The sequence below is a fragment of the Akebia trifoliata genome, chromosome 3 (genome assembly GCF_017979445.1).
Source record: "Akebia trifoliata isolate Shusen 1 chromosome 3, ASM1797944v1, whole genome shotgun sequence".
NCBI lineage: Eukaryota > Viridiplantae > Streptophyta > Magnoliopsida > Ranunculales > Lardizabalaceae > Akebia > Akebia trifoliata.
The window spans coordinates 43,539,267-43,560,711 of record NC_141377.1 but is presented as its reverse complement, the minus strand read 5'-3'; the positions used below and the strand labels follow the sequence as shown (position 1 = coordinate 43,560,711).

At 35.9% G+C, this 21,445-nt stretch overlaps 1 protein-coding gene across 2 annotated transcripts; it reads left to right on the top strand.

The window, feature by feature from the left end:
* The first annotated feature begins 4,290 nt into the window (after positions 1–4,290).
* Positions 4,291–21,303, top strand: LOC147407177 (Transducin/WD40 repeat-like superfamily protein). 2 transcript variants are annotated; one of them, XM_086435603.1, is made up of 25 exons: positions 4,291–4,456; positions 4,559–4,745; positions 5,086–5,195; positions 5,314–5,479; positions 5,583–5,683; positions 6,044–6,116; positions 6,252–6,387; positions 7,445–7,605; positions 8,009–8,133; positions 8,262–8,358; positions 9,676–9,772; positions 11,667–11,718; positions 12,059–12,160; positions 12,248–12,394; positions 12,525–12,687; positions 12,787–13,017; positions 13,100–13,254; positions 13,592–13,720; positions 13,830–13,947; positions 14,076–14,271; positions 14,552–14,663; positions 14,748–14,902; positions 18,050–19,496; positions 19,588–19,782; positions 20,772–21,303. In XM_086435603.1, exons 2-25 carry the CDS (start codon positions 4,613–4,615, stop codon positions 21,240–21,242), a joined length of 4,872 nt encoding a protein of 1,623 aa, XP_086291729.1. In that variant the 5' UTR covers positions 4,291–4,456; positions 4,559–4,612; the 3' UTR covers positions 21,243–21,303. The 2 variants fall into 2 exon arrangements, with proteins under 2 accessions (XP_086291729.1, XP_086291730.1); XM_086435604.1 differs by having other exon boundaries at positions 4,551–4,745.
* The last annotated feature ends 142 nt before the right edge of the window (positions 21,304–21,445 follow it).

The window sequence follows — 21,445 nt, the reverse complement described above, 5'->3', positions numbered from 1 at the left end:
CCTTACCAACAACCGTTCTTTTGATGCGGAGAATATCGTTAAACTCAAACCAGTGTTAAGGTCAATGTTTTCTTAATTTCTATTTATTATTACAAATTTGCAGTGGACTTTCTAAATCTCAAACGTCAGCGTCAAATGGACGGTCGAGATGGAATAAAATACGGATTTCCTAGGGATCAGTAGAAAAGCTTTCTATTTTTAATTTAAAATAATAGATTTACGGGGGGTAGACCGATATGTTGCAATTTTATTATAAAAACTCCATTACAGTTTTTTTACTTGGACCAAGCCACCATGATTAACCAAGAAAGATATAACATTTAAGGGCCATTGGGCACGCGGGGATTATCAAATTAGCAAACCGAAAGTACAGATTTTTAGATTTCATGAAAACAAAATACTACTCATATTTAAAAGAAAAGAAAATAAAAAATCTTTTTGAACTTGATAGATTGTGTTGATAATGGATGATTACTGAACTCTTAAATTTAAAATTAAAATTTAATGATAAAAATTAATTTCTTAAAAAAAATTTATGTTAAAAGTTATTAGAATTTCCTCCTATATAACCTGTGACATGAGATATGTTAAATAACAAATTTACAAATTTACCGAATTTTACGACATGGATCCCCGCTCCAAGGTTTGCTCAACAACAAAGTGAGGTTTGGTTGGTAAACCAATATATATATATATATATATATATATATAACAAAAAAATACACCTCATATTACATTACTTGGCATCCTCGCCTTCTCGTCTAGTAACATGCTTCAAAATTTATATCTTATCACCAGACATATATATCTTTAATATATATGAGGTATAATATGATGGTAACATCCTCGCCTTCCTGTCTTGGTAATCTACAATCGTTTAAACATTTATATCTTATTACCAAACATATATACAACAAAAAATAAACCTCATATTTACGGTGAGCTTCACTCAACCATCATTATTTTTAAGAGCTTCTATTGCCTCACCAACTTTTGTTAACTCCATCCCAAGATATTTGGTAATTCTTGGGTGATTTACACATGAATTAGGGTTGCATTAGAAAATTAAAGTTGGTGTGGCAAAATAATCTCTCTTATTTTTCTAAGGATTTTTCTTCTCTCAAATCATGAGGTGTAACGCATAGCTTGGTAAGAATGAGATAGGATAAAAAAATTATTTTAGAAGGGATAATGGGGGAATTATCCTCTCAATTGATATAGAACTTCACAACCTGTTTGAGTTAGGTGTTTCCTTATTATTTTATTTTAGAATTTTAATAGTTCACTAATGATAAGTTCTAGTCTACTTCAAAATTAATTGGCAATGAGTGGAGAGGCCTAAGAGCTTATAAAGGGAGAGACAAGATAATGAGTGTTCAATGTGGGATTAAACTCAATACGTTCTGCATGTGTGAGTTGGATTGAGCTAAACACATGAAAATATGAATTAGATGATGTGGAGAAGAGAGAGACCTGCTCTGATATTATGATAAATTTGAATGTCTAACTCAAAACCAATTGATAATGAGTGGAGAGACCTAGAAGATTATAAAGAGAGAGACAAGACAATGAGTATCTAATATAGGATTAAACTCAACAACTAATGAAAAAAATGTATCATCTTTACTATGTAAATATGAAATTCAATGATCGAAATTTATCCTCAAATTAAGTATTTCCAGGATATATATATATATATATATTATTGGAATACATACACTATTAAGATCATGTGCTTCTAAATTTTAATTACATGAACATATTACATATCCAAGAGAAATCTAACCTTTTTTTTATAACCTTAATTTAACCAATTATTATAATATGAGTTGAATTCCAATGAATCTCCTCCATAAAACCACGTGGTTATTGAAAATCTGTTGCTCCTCCAACTGTCCGATCTATCAAAAATCAATGTACTTCCAATTTTGGTTGTTAGATAAACCATCTAGAAAGCTCAATTGGTCAATAATTTGGATACATGTTTGTCAAATACAATTTTGAATTTTGTCTCTTTGTTATATATAATATTATTAGGCCTTGTCTGATATTGCTGGTTTGATTAAATAAATTTATTTTAAACAAATTAATAAAAAAATAAAATAAAAATGAGGATGAGTGAAGTTGAACAAGCATATATCCTCTCTGACTTCTAGCATGATTATTAATTTTTTTTTTAACCATCAAATCCGAACACGGGATTTGGCTCATCTAGAATTCTTAGATACATGAAATCGAGTTTTATATTTCAAGTTGAGAGAGAGAGAGAGAGAGAGAGAGAGAGAGAGAGAGAGAGTGCAGTAAAATAAAAAAATGACGTGTGAACTGTGTATAAAATAATCATATATATTTAATGTCTCAAGCAATTAATAGGACATGTGGAGTGCGTGTCAAATGATACTTGATAGCTCAAGCAATAGCGACTTGTGCATGTATTGTACCCAATTGTAGCTTTAATTTGGGGGGAGAAGAAATAAAGGTTGGTTGATGATTTTTAGACCCAATTTATTTGTAACACACACACACACAAACACACATCAATCGATGAAATTAGATATGATATCTGGGGTTGAAAGTAATCGCTCATTTTTGTTTTTTTTATTTATAATTATGACCCTTTGCATTTCTTCTCTTTTTCTGAAGTTCTTTAGTTCTTATGAAAAAGCTCTTCAAATTACACTAAAAGGTAAAGTTAATAAGTGATTGGGGAAGAATTTGAAGGCTGGCTGTTGTTGCTTCCTTATTTTTCCTATTCTTTATTTGTGTTGTTTGTTTCAACCTTTTAATTTTAGGTGTATTTATATCCTTATTTGGTGTGTTATATATGATTTCGCTGATTGATGCATTATAACAAAAAAAAAATGTTACACGCAGATATCACTTGATTTAGGAAAAATTCGAGTTCTATTCGATTTTGGATTGCAAAAATCTGATATAAAATTTGGTCAAATATTCAATAAATGAAAAATATGCGGCATATACTTCATGCATGTATTATTCGTTTTATTTCAAAAATTCGAAAATATGATAGTAATGTTAACAGTGATAGTGATACTGAAATTGGTGATGGTAATAATGATGGTGGTGATAATGAGGACAATGAGGTTATTGTTCCATTGATTTTTAAAAGAAGACCCAAGTCAAGGGACGAATCATCAATTTAGAAAATTAAAGGGTAATCTCAAATAAATGTAGGTATTGTCATTATTTTTTTTTAAGATAAAAGGCACATTTGTCAAGTAAAAACGTGAATTCCTCCAAAATTTTGAAGTATGACTGTTTCAAAGTCAACTTGTATTACGTGTCACAATTTACAAGTTTACCCTTTGCAACATACAACAAGTTGGAGTAGTATTTTTTTTTTCCCATTGAGTTTTATAAAAATTCATAAAAGTTGTAATATTTGTTAAAATCATGTTTTATTCTTTTCAAACTTAAAACTCGTGAATTATTCAAAATAGTTCAATAATCTGGAGAATAATATTTTCTTTGAAAATAATGAAAAATTCATGAATTTTTAAAGAATTAAACGGGAGATTACTAACAAGGAGTTGAACTGATGGTTGGATTGAAAATTTGATAAATTGGTCGAAGCACAAGGGCCACTGATTTAATTTTGTCAGACCAATTTACATTTATTAAAATTTTAGAAATATGTGCAATTTTATTCTTAAATCCCTTCATTCATTTTCATAAACAGATAACATTGGGTGTGTATCATTAAAAATTTAGCACAATAAGTTGTGATTAAAATAAATTATCCCATTATAGTTGGGAATTGGTTCATACAGAACCAGTGGTCTACTAAACGAGCCAATTTTTGCACAAATTGGAGTCGAACCTGGTCGGACCACTGGTTATGTGCACCATCGGATTCAGGAACCGTGAACAATGTTGTGAATTGCAACTACATGTGGGTCGAGTTTAATTGATTGTAGATGATAGGGTTAGCCCATGCCCTTTGGGATATTTCATGGGCCTAAAGAACTAAGGTCCACACATTCAGCCAATAGCTAAAGCTTGTGCCCAGCCTGGCATGATAACTAAGTGGGCCTAGTAACACTACCAAGTATTGGGCCATAAGGAATTGGGCCGGTGCAGCCACATCCCGCGATCCACAAATTGTGCATGAATCTTGAGTATTTAATTGTTTTTGAATATATATATTTTGTTCCATTATAGACTCGATGTGGTAACTTTGGACCCGCAAACTTCGAGATACATACCAATCATGGGTTCTCAAGATAGCACTGAACCGTTGGATAAAAAATTGTAAGTTCATTTCTTGAAGAGGACCTTACTGTTCCTTATTTTCGTTTTCTTCGAACTCCCATGTATTCCCCTCACCCCCCTTGATTTGCTTTCTACAGATGATCACTTTCTGAAGAACCATTCTCTGTGATTTAGTGTTATTTTCTGATTCTGTTGAGATTCTACCCTTCTAACTAATCGAAAGGTAAAAAATTTCTGATTTTTCTTACGAAGATTCCAACATTTACAGATCTAATCTCTCTCCTTCTCTCCCTCTTTGCTTCTCTGATCTGAATTAGGATTTAAGTAATATATTTACAAATCTTGGCAAGATCTCGATAATAGAAATCGTGGAGCAAAGATGGAGTGGGCAACGGTCCAGCATCTGGACCTCCAACACATCGATCGTGGCCTCAAACCCTTGCAGCCTCACGCCGCTGCATTTCATCCCAATCAAGCCCTCATAGCTGCCGCAATTGGGACCTATATAGTCGGTACGTCTCTCTCTTCTCACCTTCACCTCACAATTTCGATCTTTGCTCCTCTAGCAGACTTAAAGCTCCTGCTTTTGATCAAATTGGATTGTTTTCTTGTTTTAATTCAACGTTTTTATAAATAATGAACTTGAATCAATTGGTTGAACAATCCGAGAATTAGATACATTTCTATACATGGAGATTATACTGGATTTTTAAAATTTATGTTGTTGTTTAGAATCGTGTGAACTTGAAGTGAATTTGATGAATTATGAACAAATAAAATGTAATTCTATATGATTCAAAGGTTAGGAAAATAAATATTTTCCAGATTGTAATTTATGCTTCTTATTTGCAGAATTTGATGCCCTTACGGGAAGTAAGATCTCTTCGATTGACATTGGTGCACCCGTGGTACGAATGTTGTACAGTCCTATCAGTGGGCATGCTGTGATTGCTATTCTTGAGGTTACTACCACTTTCTAGTTTTCGACTTAAATTTCCTTTTCATTAATGTAAATGTATTATAAAGCATATTTAATTATCTTTTATATTGATTTCTAATTAATTTATTTGATTTTTCTAGGACTGTACAATCCGATCATGTGATTTCGACACTGAGCAGACTTGTGTGTTACATTCACCCGAAAAGAGGACGGATCATATTTCTGCCGATGCAGAAGTCCATCTTGCATTGACACCCCTTCAACCTGTTGTATTTTTTGGTTTCCACAAAAGGATGAGTGTAACAGGTTCCTCACTTTGTTATTATTTCTTTATTTTTTTATTGTTCTTTTATGATTGATTATGCCTATTAATTGTTTCTAAATCTTGAATTGCTTCTACTACTTGAAGTTGTTGGAACCACTGAAGGGGGAAGAGCACCGACGAAAATAAAGACAGATTTGAAAAAACCCATTGTCAACCTTGCTTGCCATCCTCGCCTTCCTGTCCTGGTAACATGCTTTGTATGACCTAGGTTGTTTTGATTTTAGTCCACTGGTCACTAATCGGTGGGTCTTTACAATTGGGAATTTGGGCTTTAAAGTGTCTCACTCTTCGAGTGTCAAGTCGCTTCAAAATTTTGGAGGAACTGTCCTCTTTACATGACACGTAGCTTTTTGTGTTTATTTCACGCCCCTACTTTTTCGTTTATATTTGGGAGACCTCTTGTAGACATCACTTGTAATCTAAAGCGGAGGGTTCTACCTGAATTTTGAAGTGGGATGGGCACTTCAAAGTTTTTTCCAAAAATTTCCTTACACTTCTTATCTTTTGGGAAAATTTTGAACAAGTGTTTGTTTTTTGGGTTTCAGTATGTAGCTTATGCAGATGGTTTGATTCGAGCTTACAACATTCATACCTATGCTGTTCATTACACGTTACAACGTAAGATGGGAGTAAATTTTAATTGTTGCAGTTATAATGATTTTTATGTTTTTTAGGGTTTGTTAGTTGAATAGTTCTAGCTGTTTCAAATTGTGGTTATTTTTCCAATAACATTTCTTATGTTCCCCGATGCAGTTGATAATACTATTAAACTCATTGGTGCTGGGGCATTTGCCTTTCATCCAACTTTAGAGTGGATATTTGTTGGTGATAGAAGGGGTACTCTTCTGGCATGGGATGTATCAGCTGAGAGACCAAATATGATTGGAATGTGAGTTCTTTGTGATTGCTTTTTGGCTGTTTGTTTTTTCTAGGATATATACTATTAGAAAGGAATCTTTTGATGGCCTTGCTACCATCTTTGCTCATTAAGTATTGCGGTGCATTTCATATAATTTTTAGTCTATAGGGCTTTTTTGGGGTAGCTATGCTTTCAATAGAAATGCTTATGTTGAATCACTTCTATCACGATTGGACATCTCTTGTTTGGTGACTGTGCTCAGCAAATGCTTCTTCTTTTTTCTCACCCGGGGGGGGGGGGGGGGGGGGGGGGGGCTAGAAGTGGTCTTAGAAGATGTGGGTTGGTGAAAATGGTGAAAAACAATTTCTGCATTCTAGACTATGGTAGATTGGCCATAATGCCTCTTAAACAAGAGGTGTTACCCTTAGGAACACGATAGTTTATTTCATTGGACATGCCCTTATGGGAGGTTGTTGGGGTTCAACCATGGTTGCGTGGTTGATGTGTACCATCTTCTTATTGGGAGGTTGTGTTTTCAATCAGTTGGGAAGTTTCCCCATGTGGCTATTGTTTGGTACCACCCTGCCTTTCCAACTGGTTCAACATCCTAGATCAAGGTTTCCTATTGGGGAAAAAAATAATAATGATAATGATATTGGAGGGTAAATATAGATAATATGGAGCTATAATAGTGATTTCGGCGGTATTGAAAATTTTTATGTGTATTCCATGTCTCCATTTCTGAGATTTCTAACATGTGTGCTCACTAAAATTTGTGTTTTATATTATTGGTTCCTCGATCAGCAATTCCATTGGACATGCCCCTCACATTTGGGATTTTCATAAGATGCTATCTTAAATTTATGGGATATCTGTGTTCTGGAATTGTAATTGATAGAGTAGTAATCTGATGAACATAAGGATGATTAGGATGGTGTTTCAGTGGTCTCTATCTGCCCCATTTACAATTTTTTTGCAATATCTTCTCATCTATTTTGGCTTCTGGGAGATAATTATGTGATTCCTATGCTGCCACATTTTCTGGTGTGTTCTTGTTCTGACGTTTTATTTACAATTACAAATCCAGTACACAGGTGGGTTCACAGCCAATAGCATCAATTGCGTGGCTTCCTATGCTGCGATTACTCATCACCCTTTCAAAGGATGGAACTCTTCAAGTGTGGAAAACACGAGTCATAGTTAATCCAAACAGGCCACCAATGCAAGCTAATTTTTTTGAGCCTGCTGGTTAGCTCTCTACTTCAAACCAAATTGTCATCTTCTGTCACTAGCTGCCTTCTCCAGTTCTTAAGACAACATTGATTATATGTGCTGAATTATCTTCTGTATCTCTGTGTAAATTGCTGTTTTATGTTGCCTCTGGTTTTTTGAACAAATTTTTTTTTGATCGGTAAGAGACAATTATTTCCTATCCACTAACAATGTTCTTACTGAAAAAAGGTTATTTTGATTCTTTAAGACAAGGTTGCTTTGGCCCTTGGAAAATGAGGAAGATGATGATGCTGTATATTTCAGAACTTAGCTTTCTGGTTGCTTCCTTTGATTCTTTAGGATCCTGTTTAACATAAATAATTGACATGCTGTTTGTGTCAATATTTTCTTAACAAATACTTCCCATTCTTTTTTACAGCAATTGAACCAATTGACATCACTAAAACACTTTCCCAGCGTGGTGGAGAGGCTGTTTATCCCTTACCGCGAATCAAAGATTTAGTAGTTCACTCAAAATTAAATTTAGCAGCGTTGCTGTTTGCAGTTAAGTGTTTTGACCGTGTGCATAATTGATTCAGTTTTGACTTAATACTTCCAATCAAAAAAGAACAGAAGATCTGACTTGATACAAGTTTAATGCCTAAAGAACGGCGTGGTCCCTTTTTTGGCAGAATGTGACAGGAGACAATTTGAAAAATAGGGCTACATACACTAGGGAAGGCAGGAAACAGCTATTTGCAGTTCTGCAGAGTGCAAGGGGATCCTCAGGTGACTTTACTTTTACAGTGAACATTAATTTTTACAGTGGCTTTTACGAAATAATCAAATTGTGTTTCATTTGAAAGAGAGATTTGAAATGTTGAGCTTAGATGGTTTATCTCTAGGTGGCATTGGTACTTTTGTTATTAGACTGGAATAAGGTTTTGCTAATGTGAGGCCTACATGATAACTGTATGGGGTTATTTTTCTTTATGGGTGATTTGCCCTAAATTCAATGTCCATCTTTGTCCTTTTTTGGCAAATTAAACCTCATGAGTAGGGAATGGAATTCCCCTAGTATAAACGGTGCCCATTTTTATACCTTGCTTAGGAAAAGGACTCAGTGTCCCCAAGGTAGTGTCTTGTTCTAATCAAATAAAAATTATAATCACATTGGCTTTGACCTCTGGAGCTCCACCAAAGAAAAGAAGAAGAAGAGAAGTTTCAACTCTCACAAACTGGCCATTGCCATGTAAAGGCCGCTTGAATGAGGGGAATGGCATAATTAGTCTCTCTCACCAACTTGTAGTAAAATCCACCACTTGAAGTGTCAGAACTCACTAATTAATACCATCTATCAGTTCTCTGCCAAATTTAAACAATTCAGTAACCCCTGAATTTCTCTGGACCTCTTCATAATTTTTCCTTTTTTGGAGGTCAAATTTACTTTCCCTTCGAGTTTGTCAATATCTGTGTTCTCAGTCTTTGGTCTGCCTGTCGTATTCTCTTGCTGGACAATGATTTGCAAACTGATTGTGCATCCAAATTAATAACCTGATTTGTGGCATCAGCTGCTAAATCCAAGCATTGCCATGTCAATGATCTCATTTCTCTCTTTCTTCCTGGATATGATATTATCCAATAGACGGGAAGTTTCCTCAACCTTCCCCACACATGAAAGGCCCAAAATTTCTAACTGAGGTCATGCTTCTCCTCATGATTACATTCATATACTCAGATGGGAGTTTGCAGGGTCTCTGGGTTTCTATACTCAGAACAAAACTCCTTCTTATCCTCCTCTTTTCTAGGCGATGCTTTCCTGATAATCTATCCCCTCAAGGACCATCCTCTCTTTCCTATTCCTATCATTGAAATGTTCTAAGAACACAATGTAGAATGCATCACTAAGTGCTACTTGGTCATCTTCCCTGTCATGCATTTACTATTTTGATAGATATCTTTTTAGTATTTAATTTAATATTTACAAAAAGTTTTTCCTTGGGACTCGTTATTTATTTTTCTAATGGATATTTGTGCTAGCAATTCTTTTATTGCAAACGTATAATCTTTTGTCAGATATGCTAAATTGCTTGGGTTGTTTTGCAGCCTCTGTTTTGAAGGAAAAACTTTCTTCTTTAGGTTCGTCTGGGATTTTAGCTGACCATCAACTTCAAATACAACTGCAAGAGCACCACTTGAAGGGGTGAGTTGATGATGAACATTATATTATCTTTTCAACGAAGATGCAAGTGAGTTTGATATTATCCAATCAAATAAATTAACACGATGTGACGATATTGCTACTAGGAAATTGTTTCAGTTACTTCTCTTTAAGATCCATGGTTTGATACATTCTTTTTCTTCTTTATTTTGAGAATAGCTGAAGAATTGCTAATGAGATAAATGTTTTTTTTTTTTCTCAAATTACTTGAGAACTTTTGTGGGCTAGTTATTTAACATGATGAATGCCAAACGAACTCTCATTTTAGCATCATTTTCTGTGAATGATATCAGTGATATACCTGAGTTTCATGTTTTAATACTTTCTATGGCACGTTGCTTCCATTGGCAAATTCATATGGTTCACTTACGAATAATAATGATTGAAAAGTATTTTTTATACAACGATTTTGTGTCTGAAAAAACAAAAAATGCTGGAACAATTTCTTTTTCTCTAAAGAATGAGTTAGAACTATTGGGTTTTTGTGCCTTCCCCATTGGCATAGTAACAAAAAACGGCATCTTTTTGAAGAAAAAAAACGTGTTTAAAACACGTTGTGTACCTTTGATGATTAGAACGATAAAAAAAACACGTCTTTTTAAAATGTAACAAAAAAACGGCGTTTTTTACATTTTTTTTCAATTAAAAAAAAGAAACCTAAACCGAACACTTTTTTTTTTTTTTTTTTTTTAAATGTGGGATTTGATACATGATAGAATTTGGTGATTCATAAATGTGGAAATATGGGATTTGATGATAATATCTTGATTTTTATAAATTTTCATTTTTTTCAATTGTGTATTATTTTGAACAAAAGATATGTTGATGAGTAAACTTTTTTTTGGCATCATAACATGTATTATTATGTTTTAGAACATGTTATAGTGGAAACATAAATAAATTAAAATAATTTTATTATGTATTATTAGATATATATACATTTTCCATATCTTTTAATATATATTTTTTATCTTTTATTTTCATCGTTTTTTCCTTTTTTTTTTTTTTTCCTTTTCTGAAGTTTTTTCTTGCCGTTTTAAACCTGTACTCCGACTTTGTGACTATGCCTATTGGCAATAGCTATTCACTTCCCATGAGTTCGACTTGTGCGGGAACTTGGGTTTAATGAGTATATGCTGGGAGGGAGTACTGTGAAGGAGGAGATGAACTGGTGATTCCACATACCAATAGCAAAAAGTTTCAATCTTTTGAAAATTTCTTGTGTTGCTCTCTTCCTCAATGGTGGGCTGTCCATTTTTCTGAAAAATGAGAGAGGTCTTCTCTCCTTGATACTTATCTTCCCCTCGAGTAGTATTATGAAACTGATTTAGAGAGATATTTTTAAGGTGGATAAGATCTCTAGCATCTGGTTTACACAATTTCCTTCCATCTATAAACTAAACTTCAATTGTCCACAAAATTAGAGTTGGATGATCAAAGTGAATGGGTAGACTAAGAGGTGAGACCTTTTTTGATGCATTAGAAGGAACATGAAATGATCAAATGCCCTTTTATAATGAGAGTAGTATGCTGAATGATCAACCAATCTTTGAGTAGTATGCTGAATGATCGACCGATCTTTGAAGAATAAACTGTGCATAAGCATCCGTATCTCGATACTTTTTTCGCTAATAATTCTTTCAAGACAATCCTCCTGTACTTGGTTAAGTGCTCTCCCACCTGAAGTATGCATGCTGGAAAATAATTTTTAAAAAAGCACCAGATATGGATTTCTACACCTTGCAAATTGTCTCTATTCTCTCGAGTCAATTATAATATGTATGAACAAATTATGTTGAATTGCTTTGCTTTTTGTGGATCTTCTGTCAGTCAATGATCTTTTGGATGGTGACATATTTATTCTTCTTCATGCCAGCCAAATTCAGCTTACTATATCAGATATTGCACGGAAGGCGTTTCTTCACAGTGTATGTTCTCTTCTTGTTTCAACTACTATCCTTCTGTGTATGCTTATGTAAGAAATGCACACATATAATATCCCCATCTCGTATTATCTCCACAAATACTCTGATGATGGGCGATGTTTCCTGCACAATTCTAGATAGATGCCATACCTGTTTTGGAAACTTTTTTTTGAAGTGAAAAATGCTGTGTTCAAATGAGCTATATTCAAACTTTCAATGCTATAACTTACTTCAGCTAGCTCATGTTATCCATATCACTCACCACAATTTTTCTCCCTCATGTGAGATTCCCATTCTTCGAGTATGTGAGTTACTCATTATGGATCATGTAATCACCTTGTAGCATTTCATGGAAGGCCACTCCAAAAGTGCTCCAATTTCTCGGTTGCCTCTCATCACTATTTCTGATGCTAACCATCGTCTGAAGGATGTTCCTGTTTGTCAGGTACTCTTCTGAAACATTTCCATTAATTTGGCATCCTAATATTTGTGTTCTCATTCATCCCATTTATGTCATTGAATTCATTTGCAGCCATTTCATTTGGAGCTGAATTTCTTCAATAAGGAGAACCGTGTTCTTCATTATCCCGTCAGAGCGTTTTATATAGATGGTATCAACCTTATGGCATATAATCTCTGTTCTGGAACAGATAATATATACAAGAAGCTCTATTCCTCGGTAATGGTGAAAATGCTGTTTTATTTCCATTAAATTTTAATGTGATATTACGTTCGTTGGTGACTTTTTGGGTATTTTTTGTGTACTTGTAGAATGTTGGCTTGTATATTCATCCATTATTTGGTTTCAGATTCCTGGAAACATTGAATGCTATTCCAAAAGCATGCTTCACAGTACAAAGCAGCACCTATTTCTTGTTGTTTTTGAGTTCAGTGGTTCTGCAAATGAAGTTGTAGTTTATTGGGAAAAAACCAATTCCCAGTCAGCTACTAGTAAAGAAAGTACAATCAAAGGTTTGCCAGACTTTCAAACATGCTTATTTCTATTGGTTATTTTCTAGTACATACATATTTCTCTAACCATCTTTACCTCGGCATTTTTATGTTGTTTAGGTCAAGATGCAGCATTCATTGGCCCTAATGAAAACCAGTTCGCGGTTCTGGACAATGATAAGACTGGCTTGGCTTTGTATATTCTGCCAGGGGTGGCTTCACAAGAAATCGGTGAAACTAATGGAGCACCTGATGTGAATTCATCTGCTGATGCTAATGTTACTTCAATTCGGGGTCCATTGCAATTTATGTTTGAAGCTGAAGTTGATCGCATATTTTCTTCACCACTAGGTGGCTTAATGAAAATCTTCATACTTTACAGCATAAACTTTGATTACCATCTCATATTGATCATAGCTTTTCATTATTGTAGAGTCAACGATCATGTATGTTTCCCATGGGAGTCATATTGGCTTGACAAAGCTGATTCAAGGATACCGTCTTTCAGTTGATGACAGTGAACATACCTCAACGGAATCAAAAGGGAAAAAGTCAGTCAAGTTGAAAGCAAATGAGATTGTCCACCAGGTAATTTTTCAGCTTCATTTCAATGATCCATAAGCACTATTTCTACTCTCTCGTGTAGCCACAAATTTTTGGGCATCCCTGGAACTACTTTGGTTTGGAGTTGCCATCATTCATTGGATTGAAGGGTGTGAATGGTAACCCAAAAAGATTTTTGTTAATAAACAATATACTCTTAACAAAAGTGACTGAATCAGAGAGTAACGAGGTTCATTGGATTCAATCGGTTTTCGTTCTTATTTTATCTTGACTCCCTATTTTTTACTCTTGTATCTACAGTATCATGTAATGTGATTGAAATCTTCCAAATATTGGTTTATATTTTCGTCTATTCCTACAGGTTCACTGGCAAGAAACTCTTAGAGGCCATGTTGCAGGAATATTGACTAATCAGAGGGTGCTGATTGTTTCTTCAGATTTAGAAATATTAGCGAACACTTCTACCAAGTTTGATAAAGGGCTCCCTTCAATATCCTTGAAAGATGAATTTAATTCGATTGAATTGTTTTTATGTTTATATCTTTTACCTACATGGCCATGGTTTCATATTTTTGTTTGAAAACTTGACTTATTTTCACTTTAGATCCCTTTTATGGGTTGGACCTGCACTTCTCTTCTCAACTGCAACTGCCATTAGTGTGCTTGGATGGGATAGCAAAGTCAGGACGATTCTCTCTATTAGCATGCCCTATTCAGGTGATCTTCGTATGTTTATTTTTGCCGCTAAACTGCCGAAATCTCTTTCATTTCATCATATTTTGTTGACTGTGATGCTTCAATATACCTTTATTTCTCTGACATCAAGATGAACTTCTTCTATGCAGTGTTGGTTGGTGCTCTGAATGATCGATTACTGCTTGCAAACCCAACAGACATAAATCCTAAACAAAAGAAAGGGGTTGAGATAAGGAGCTGTCTTGTTGGGCTTCTTGAACCTCTTCTTATTGGTTTTGCCACAATGCAGCAAACTTTTGAGCAGAAGCTTGATCTATCAGAAATCCTTTACCAAATAACATCAAGGTTTTTTCTCTCCTGATTCGAATATTTATGGCCACTGTATTTATCCGGGCATACATTGTTTGTGTTCATATACATGTAGTTTTGTTCATATACATGTATTTGAATTTTTTTCTCCTATAAATTACTGAATAAGATTTAGGATTCTGATCCTCTATACACCTTTCATTCTCCTATACTAAGAAATATACCTTGTAATTTAAAAAAAATCTGCTTTATGTTTTGTTTATTATCCCCTTATTACTATGAAACTGACATTTTCAAATGTCTTCGGTGGATGAAGGTTTGACAGTTTGCGCATAACTCCAAGGTCACTTGATATTCTGGCTATAGGTTCTCCCGTTTGCGGAGATCTTGCTGTGTCATTATCTCAAGCTGGCCCACAGTTTACTCAAGTGAGATATAGCGATTAAACTATGGATGCATTCTTGCAATTCTCTTCCATTTTGGTTTCTAACTATGTTTTTGAACTATCTTAGGTGTTACGGTGCATTTATGCAATCAAAGCCCTCCGTTTTTCTACTGCTTTGTCAGTTCTAAGAGATGAATTCCTGCGTTCAAGAGATTATCCACAGTGTCCTCCTACTTCTCATTTGTTCCATCGCTTTCGCCAGTTGGGATATGCTTGTATCAAGTATGGAATTTTGACAAATCGCTAGTATTTTTTGTCATCACTGAGAATGTATGCAATGGATTCTGAAAATGCATGTTTGTATTTGGTTTGCTTTTACACTATTTTATTAGGACAAGGATTTTCCAGTCAGTTTCTGTTAAGTTTACTATCTATTTGAAAGTTCCTTTTGTCTGATAACATGATAGGGTTTGTGCATGCTTTGTGTATACCTTACTTGAAATGTGCTAAAGTTTTCTTATAGCACAAGATGCTTGTATGCATTCTTTCAGTATATTAGTTGTAATCTCAAAAGAGAGTAGGTAGGTTATACGGATATTGCATATATTTAATGATTTTTTCAACAACGGTCTATTCCTCATGTTTTGCTTAGTAATGGGTAATGCTACGTCAAGGTTGAAAAATAACCATGTACTGAAATGGAAAATGATGATCTATTCCTGATGTTAGATCTTATTTTGATTGACACCTGATTTCCCCCTTTTCTAACTGTGGAATTTTTGTACACTTCTGTTTTTCATCCTTGGCAATACGTATTACATGGTTGGTGTATTGATTTTACTTTTTGCATTCTATGAATTTATATTTGTGGCATAACATATTGGCAATGCTATGTTGTCCAATAATAAAAACAGTCACGAGATTGATACTCCATTGGTGCTATAGTGACAGTCAATGAATTTGGAGGTGTTAGTGTTGGGTGAGGCACGCTGTTCCCCATTTGCCACTGCACTTAGATGCCTAGGTAACAATAATTTAATGAGAGCATAATAACTAAAGAATTCAAATAACAAATAAAATTCTCTGTTTCTTTATTAAATGAAACTAAGATGGTCTTCTAAATTTCTTTAAATTATATAATATTATGATCCCCTAGAAAAAAAAATTGAATAGTTGTAAACAATAATGAACAGCAGCCCTTATTTTTGCATATTTATTTGTATATGTAAGGAAGACGATTCCATATTTGAACAGAGTAGCTGCAGAGAAACTTCTGCTGTCACACTCATAAAGAATAAAAAATAAGAGTGAGGATGGCTCTATCCTATTGCTCCTGCCAAAAACATAGCTCTAGGTTCTCTCTGGTACTTGCCTTGCCTATTTTTTTGATAAATATAAATTTTAATATTGAAGAAAAGGAGAAGAGGAGGCTGAGATAGCTCCCAAACAATAGAACAAGAAAAACCAATAAGGAAAAAGAAAGAAAGAAAGAAAAAAAATACACGCCAGGTGGGGGGTTACAAGTCACAAAAGGTTTCCCAATTAAAAACAAAATCTTGGAAGCATACTCCCACAAAGTCTTTACTCATCTTTGACCAAAAGAAGAGAAATCCCAAAATCTCTAAAATCACAGTGTGAGACGAGGTCTCCTTGCTATGGAACACCTTGTTGTTGCACTCTTTCTAGAGACCCCAAGCAATGACGGAAAGAAGGATAGTCCAAAGATACCTCTTTCTGGAAGTGAAGATATTGAAACTCTAGGCCTCTAAAAGCGCAAAGAAAGGTAAGGGAAGAACCCAATCCACCTGGAAAGGAGATAAGAAGAACATCCAAATAACACGGGAGAAGGAACAATGAATAAGAATGTGATTGGTGGACTCACCATCCCTCAAACAAAGATGGCAAAAATTTGAGGTAATCCACCCCATACAGATCAAATTATCCAAGGTGAGGATTCTACCCAAAGAGGCAAGCCATTAAAAGAAAGACACTTTAGAAATAACAAGACCGAATCAAATGATAGATGGAGAGAAAGATACTTCACCCGACGAAAAGAAGCAATAATAGAAAGACTTGACAGAAAACTTCTTATCCTTAGTTTTGAACCATTCCCTTCTATCCTGCTCGTTCTCTTTAACTTGGATTGAATTAAGGAGATCAAGAAGAGATGTAACCTCCGTCAATTCTTAATCATTAAAATTCCTCCTGAATCCCAGATCCCAAGAATCCGTGTAGCCACCCTGAATCAAGCACTGCCTTATTGAGTTGTTTTTTTTCAAAGAACAAGCGTATGAGGATGGAAATTGAGCAAACAGAGATGAAGTTTCGCACAAAAAATCCTCCCAAAATCTAATCTTGTCCCCCAACCCAACTTTGAATCTAATCTCCCTATTAAACTTATTAACACTCTTCGGTATACCTCTCCACACATTGCACCTGTAAGTTCCTCTAGCCTCATCACTATACCAACAAAATCTATTCTCTCTATATTTAGCCTGAACCACCCTCCTCCACAAGTTGTTTCTTTCTTCCCCGAATCTCCAAAGCCACTTGTCCCGAAGAACTTTATTTGTTAATCTTAGCCCTCTAATCCCCAAGCCTTCATTCTTCTTTGGAGTGCAAATCATCTTCCAATTCACCAAATGATACTTTCTACTACCATTATTATCATTCTATAGAAAATGCTTCATGAGTCTTTCAATCTTAACTTCCAACGATTTAGGCAACGAGAACAATGATAGGAAGTAAATCGGAATGCTTGTTAAAGTATTTTTAATCAACGTAACCTTACCCCCTTTGAAGAGATATTTTGCTTTCCAAGTACTCAATTTCTTTACCATCTTCTCAATAACTCCCTCCCAGATGTTCTTACTATAATACGGAGCCCCTAAAGGTAAACCTAAATAGGAAGAAGGGAGTGTATCACTACTGCACCCCAAAGTAACTGCTAAGACTGGAAGGTTCGACACTTCACCAACCCCCAAACAACTTGCTTTTCTGTAGATTGACATGTAAGCCTGAAATTGTTTCAAAGCAGCATAATAAAACCCGAAGAGCTCTCACTTGTTCTTTAGAACGATCCAAGAACTCTAAGTTGTCATTTGTGAATTGCAGGTGCGATATCAAGGGGCCCTCAATGTTTATCAAGAAGAGAAGAGATTATTCTAAAGAGAAGAGGATTAAATTTTCTCTTTTCTAAGGGCATATGCTTGAACCATTTTTAGGTGCTAGGAATCCCTACTTTGCATGCAGTAGTTTAGTCGAGTTTGTGACATCTTGTCTATGCTTTTATCATGTGTTCCTAACGTTAGTCTTTCTCGAATCCAGGAAATTGAGTTCTTATAGATTATAATGAGTGCCCTTTATTTTATTTATTTTGTTTATTAGCTCTGTGGTTCCCGAGGTATGATCTGCTTAATGGAACTGCAGGTATGGTCAGTTTGACAATGCAAAGGAAACTTTTGAGGTTATTGCTGACTTTGAAAGCATGCTGGACTTATTTATATGCCACCTGAACCCTAGTGCCATGCGGCGTCTTGCCCAGAAGTTGGAAGATGGTGGCACTGATTCAGAACTAAGACGATACTGTGAAAGGATTTTAAGAGTTCGTTCAACTGGATGGACACAAGGTATTTTTGCCAATTTTGCTGCTGAAAGCATGGTTCCGAAAGGACCGGAATGGGGTGGTGGAAACTGGGAAATCAAGACACCTACCAACTTGAAGGCCATACCTCAGTGGGAGTTGGCAGGAGAGGTGATGCCATACATGAAGACCAATGATGGTACTATCCCATCTATCATCGCAGACCACATTGGTGTGTATCTGGGTGCAATTAAAGGACGCGGCAACGTGATAGAAGTAAAGGAAGGTAGTTTGGTTAAAGCATTTACAGCAGCGGGTGCTGATAGCAAGGCAAATGGTTTTCAAGGATCTGGGGTTACCGTTCCCAATAAACCCAAGGGAGTGGTTGATGGTGTTGTGAAGGATGATTCTTTGGGGGGTTTGGAAACCCTTACTAAACAAATGCCAGGTTCTAGTGCTGCAGATGAGCAGTCAAGAGCCGAAGAAGAATTTAAGAAATCGCTCTATGGTGCTGCTGCTGATGGTAGCAGCAGTGATGAGGAGGAGGGGGTATCCAAGACCAAAAAGATACGCATAAGGATACGAGACAAGCCAATTGCAGCTGCTACAGTGGATGTCAATAAGATAAAAGAAGCCACGAGGCAGTTTAAACTTGGTGAGGGGTTGGGCCCACCAATGAGTAGGCCCAAGTCATCATCAGGGGGATCCCAAGATCTTGCTCTGATTTTATCCCAACCAGCTCCTGCAACCGCTACAACGACTATAGCTCCTGCTGTTACTGCTGCTCCAGCTGATCTATTTGGAGTAGATTCTTTGGTGCAACCTGCACCACCAACACAAGGGATTGGTCTCGGAGCGCCACCTAGGCCTATTCCAGAAGACTTTTTCCAGAATACAATATCGTCCCTCCAGGTTGCAGCCTCTTTACCTCCTCCAGGGTCGTACATTTCGAATTCACAAAGAGGTGGTGATGGCAATCAGGTAAATTCTAGCCGAGCTAATGTGGCAGCAGCTGATATTGGTCTTCCAGGTGGCAGTGTCCCACCTCAAGCTCCTCAACAAACTGTTGTCCCACTTGAATCCATTGGACTTCCGGATGGTGGTATCCCACCACAATCCCTTGGTCAGACTGGTTTCATGCCGCAATCGCAGGTGCAGACTTCTCAAGTTGCGCAGGTCCCGATCTCTTCACCACCTGTTGATCTTAGCTCACTTGAAGCTCCTGGTTCTTTCAACACCAGCAAGCCTCCTGCTCGTCCTACTTCTCCACCGTCAACTGTGCGCCCTGGACAGGTAATACCTATGTAATCCATTGTTACCTATTGTCTTGTGTGTCAGTGTTTAGTTGAAATCCTAGTTTTAATCTAGCTTCTTTTTTTTTCAGGTTCCTCGTGGGGCTGCTGCTCCAGTATGTTTCAAAACTGGACTTGCTCACCTTGAGCAGAATCAACTTTCAGATGCATTGTCATGTTTTGATGAAGCTTTCCTGGCATTGGCCAAGGATCAGTCTCGTGGTGCTGATATCAAAGCTCAAGCCACAATCTGTGCCCAGTACAAGATTGCAGTTGCTTTACTTCAGGTATCCAAAGTACATTACACAAATAAATGAATAAATAAATAAAAGCCTTTACTCCTCAAAACCAAACTTATGAAAAAATACGGAAGAAGCTTTAATCTCCTGATGCTGCTTGCTGCTGCTGCTAAAAAATATGGTATTTTTTTCTCTATTTCTTTTTCAACCTTTCGGGGCAGTAAGGGCATGTTCTCAATGGTCCATGGAAACTTTCTTTTTGGATGCCGGCAAATGGTAGGAACTTTATCTTGCTGCATTTGTGCCAAGTGCATGGCATGTGTTAGTGACTGAAGTGCAGGCTAGATATATCGAGTTTCTGGCCTAAAAATTCTTATCCATTAAAACCTAGCGACAAAAAACAGTGTTTTTTTTTTTGAAAAACAAAACATTTTTCAAACATGTCTTGTACCTATGGTGATTAAAAGAATTAAGAAACACATTTTTTTTATGTTTTAAACACTTGTTTTTCCAAAAAAGAACTAAATACCTTCTTTGTAGCCTTCTAGTGGTTTGTGATTTTATTTGTGAATGTTGTTTAATGTGGGATTTGATACATAATAGAATTTGATGATTCATAAATGTAGAAATATGAGATTTAATAATAATTCCCTGATGTTATTGTTTTTAATTTTTCATTAGTGGATTATTTTGATAAAAAATATATTGATGAGTAGACTTTTTTAGTATCATAACATATGTAATAATATTTGAGCACATGTTTTATTGAAAATATAGACTAAATTAAAATAGATGTCTAATGTAATATTTTATATACATATTATTTTATATTTTTATATTTCATCGTTTTTCCCCCATTTTTCTCAAAGTTTTCCCTTGTCGTTTTAAACCCGTACTCACAACTTTGTGACTTTGATTATCACTAACTTATTGTTGCCAACCGACAGCCAATGTTTCATATATGCAAATGTGCCTCTTTGTGAAAACCCAATATATTCCTGTACTTCTTAATGACAATTCATTGGGTTGTACGACAGGAAATTGGACGGCTGCAGAAGGTTCAAGGCCCAAGTGCAATTAGTGCAAAAGATGAGATGGGGAGGCTGTCACGCCATCTGGGTTCTTTGCCACTTCTGGCTAAGCACCGGATAAACTGCATCAGAACAGCCATAAAACGGAACATGGAGGTACAGAACTATGCTTATGCCAAACAGATGCTCGAACTACTACTCTCCAAAGCACCTGCAAGTAAGCAAGATGAACTGAGGAGCTTGAGCGACATGTGTGTTCAGAGGGGCTTGTCCAACAAGTCCATTGACCCGTTGGAAGATCCCTCCCAGTTCTGTGCTGCTACACTCAGTCGTCTTTCAACCATCGGGCATGATGTTTGCGACCTTTGTGGGGCCAAATTCTCTGCCCTATCATCTCCAGGATGCATCGTCTGTGGTATGGGAAGCATTAAAAGATCAGATGCAATCACAGGACCTGCTCCTTCACCATTTGGGTGAGATCACTCATTGTTACAGAATTGTAGAATCATTCTTGTTTAAATCAACTACCATTCAGGAATCTGGTTCCTCTTGTTGGATTGTTTGTTGAATCAAACAGCATTTTACCTCCCCAAAGCTGTTGCAACACGGCCATCTCAGGTTTCTTAGAGGAGCTCAGTAGAGCTGAGGGGGTGGAGTAATCGTTGCGGAATTAGTTTGTA

Bases quoted from the DNA above. Each gene is read 5' to 3' on its own strand.
- LOC147407177 (XM_086435603.1), top strand. From the start codon at position 4,613: ATGGAGTGGGCAACGGTCCAGCATCTGGACCTCCAACACATCGATCGT. The intron at 5,684-6,043 runs GTAACATGCTTT...TTTGGGTTTCAG, and splicing joins ATCCTCGCCTTCCTGTCCTG to TATGTAGCTTATGCAGATGG. The intron at 12,161-12,247 runs GTACTCTTCTGA...ATTCATTTGCAG, and splicing joins AGGATGTTCCTGTTTGTCAG to CCATTTCATTTGGAGCTGAA.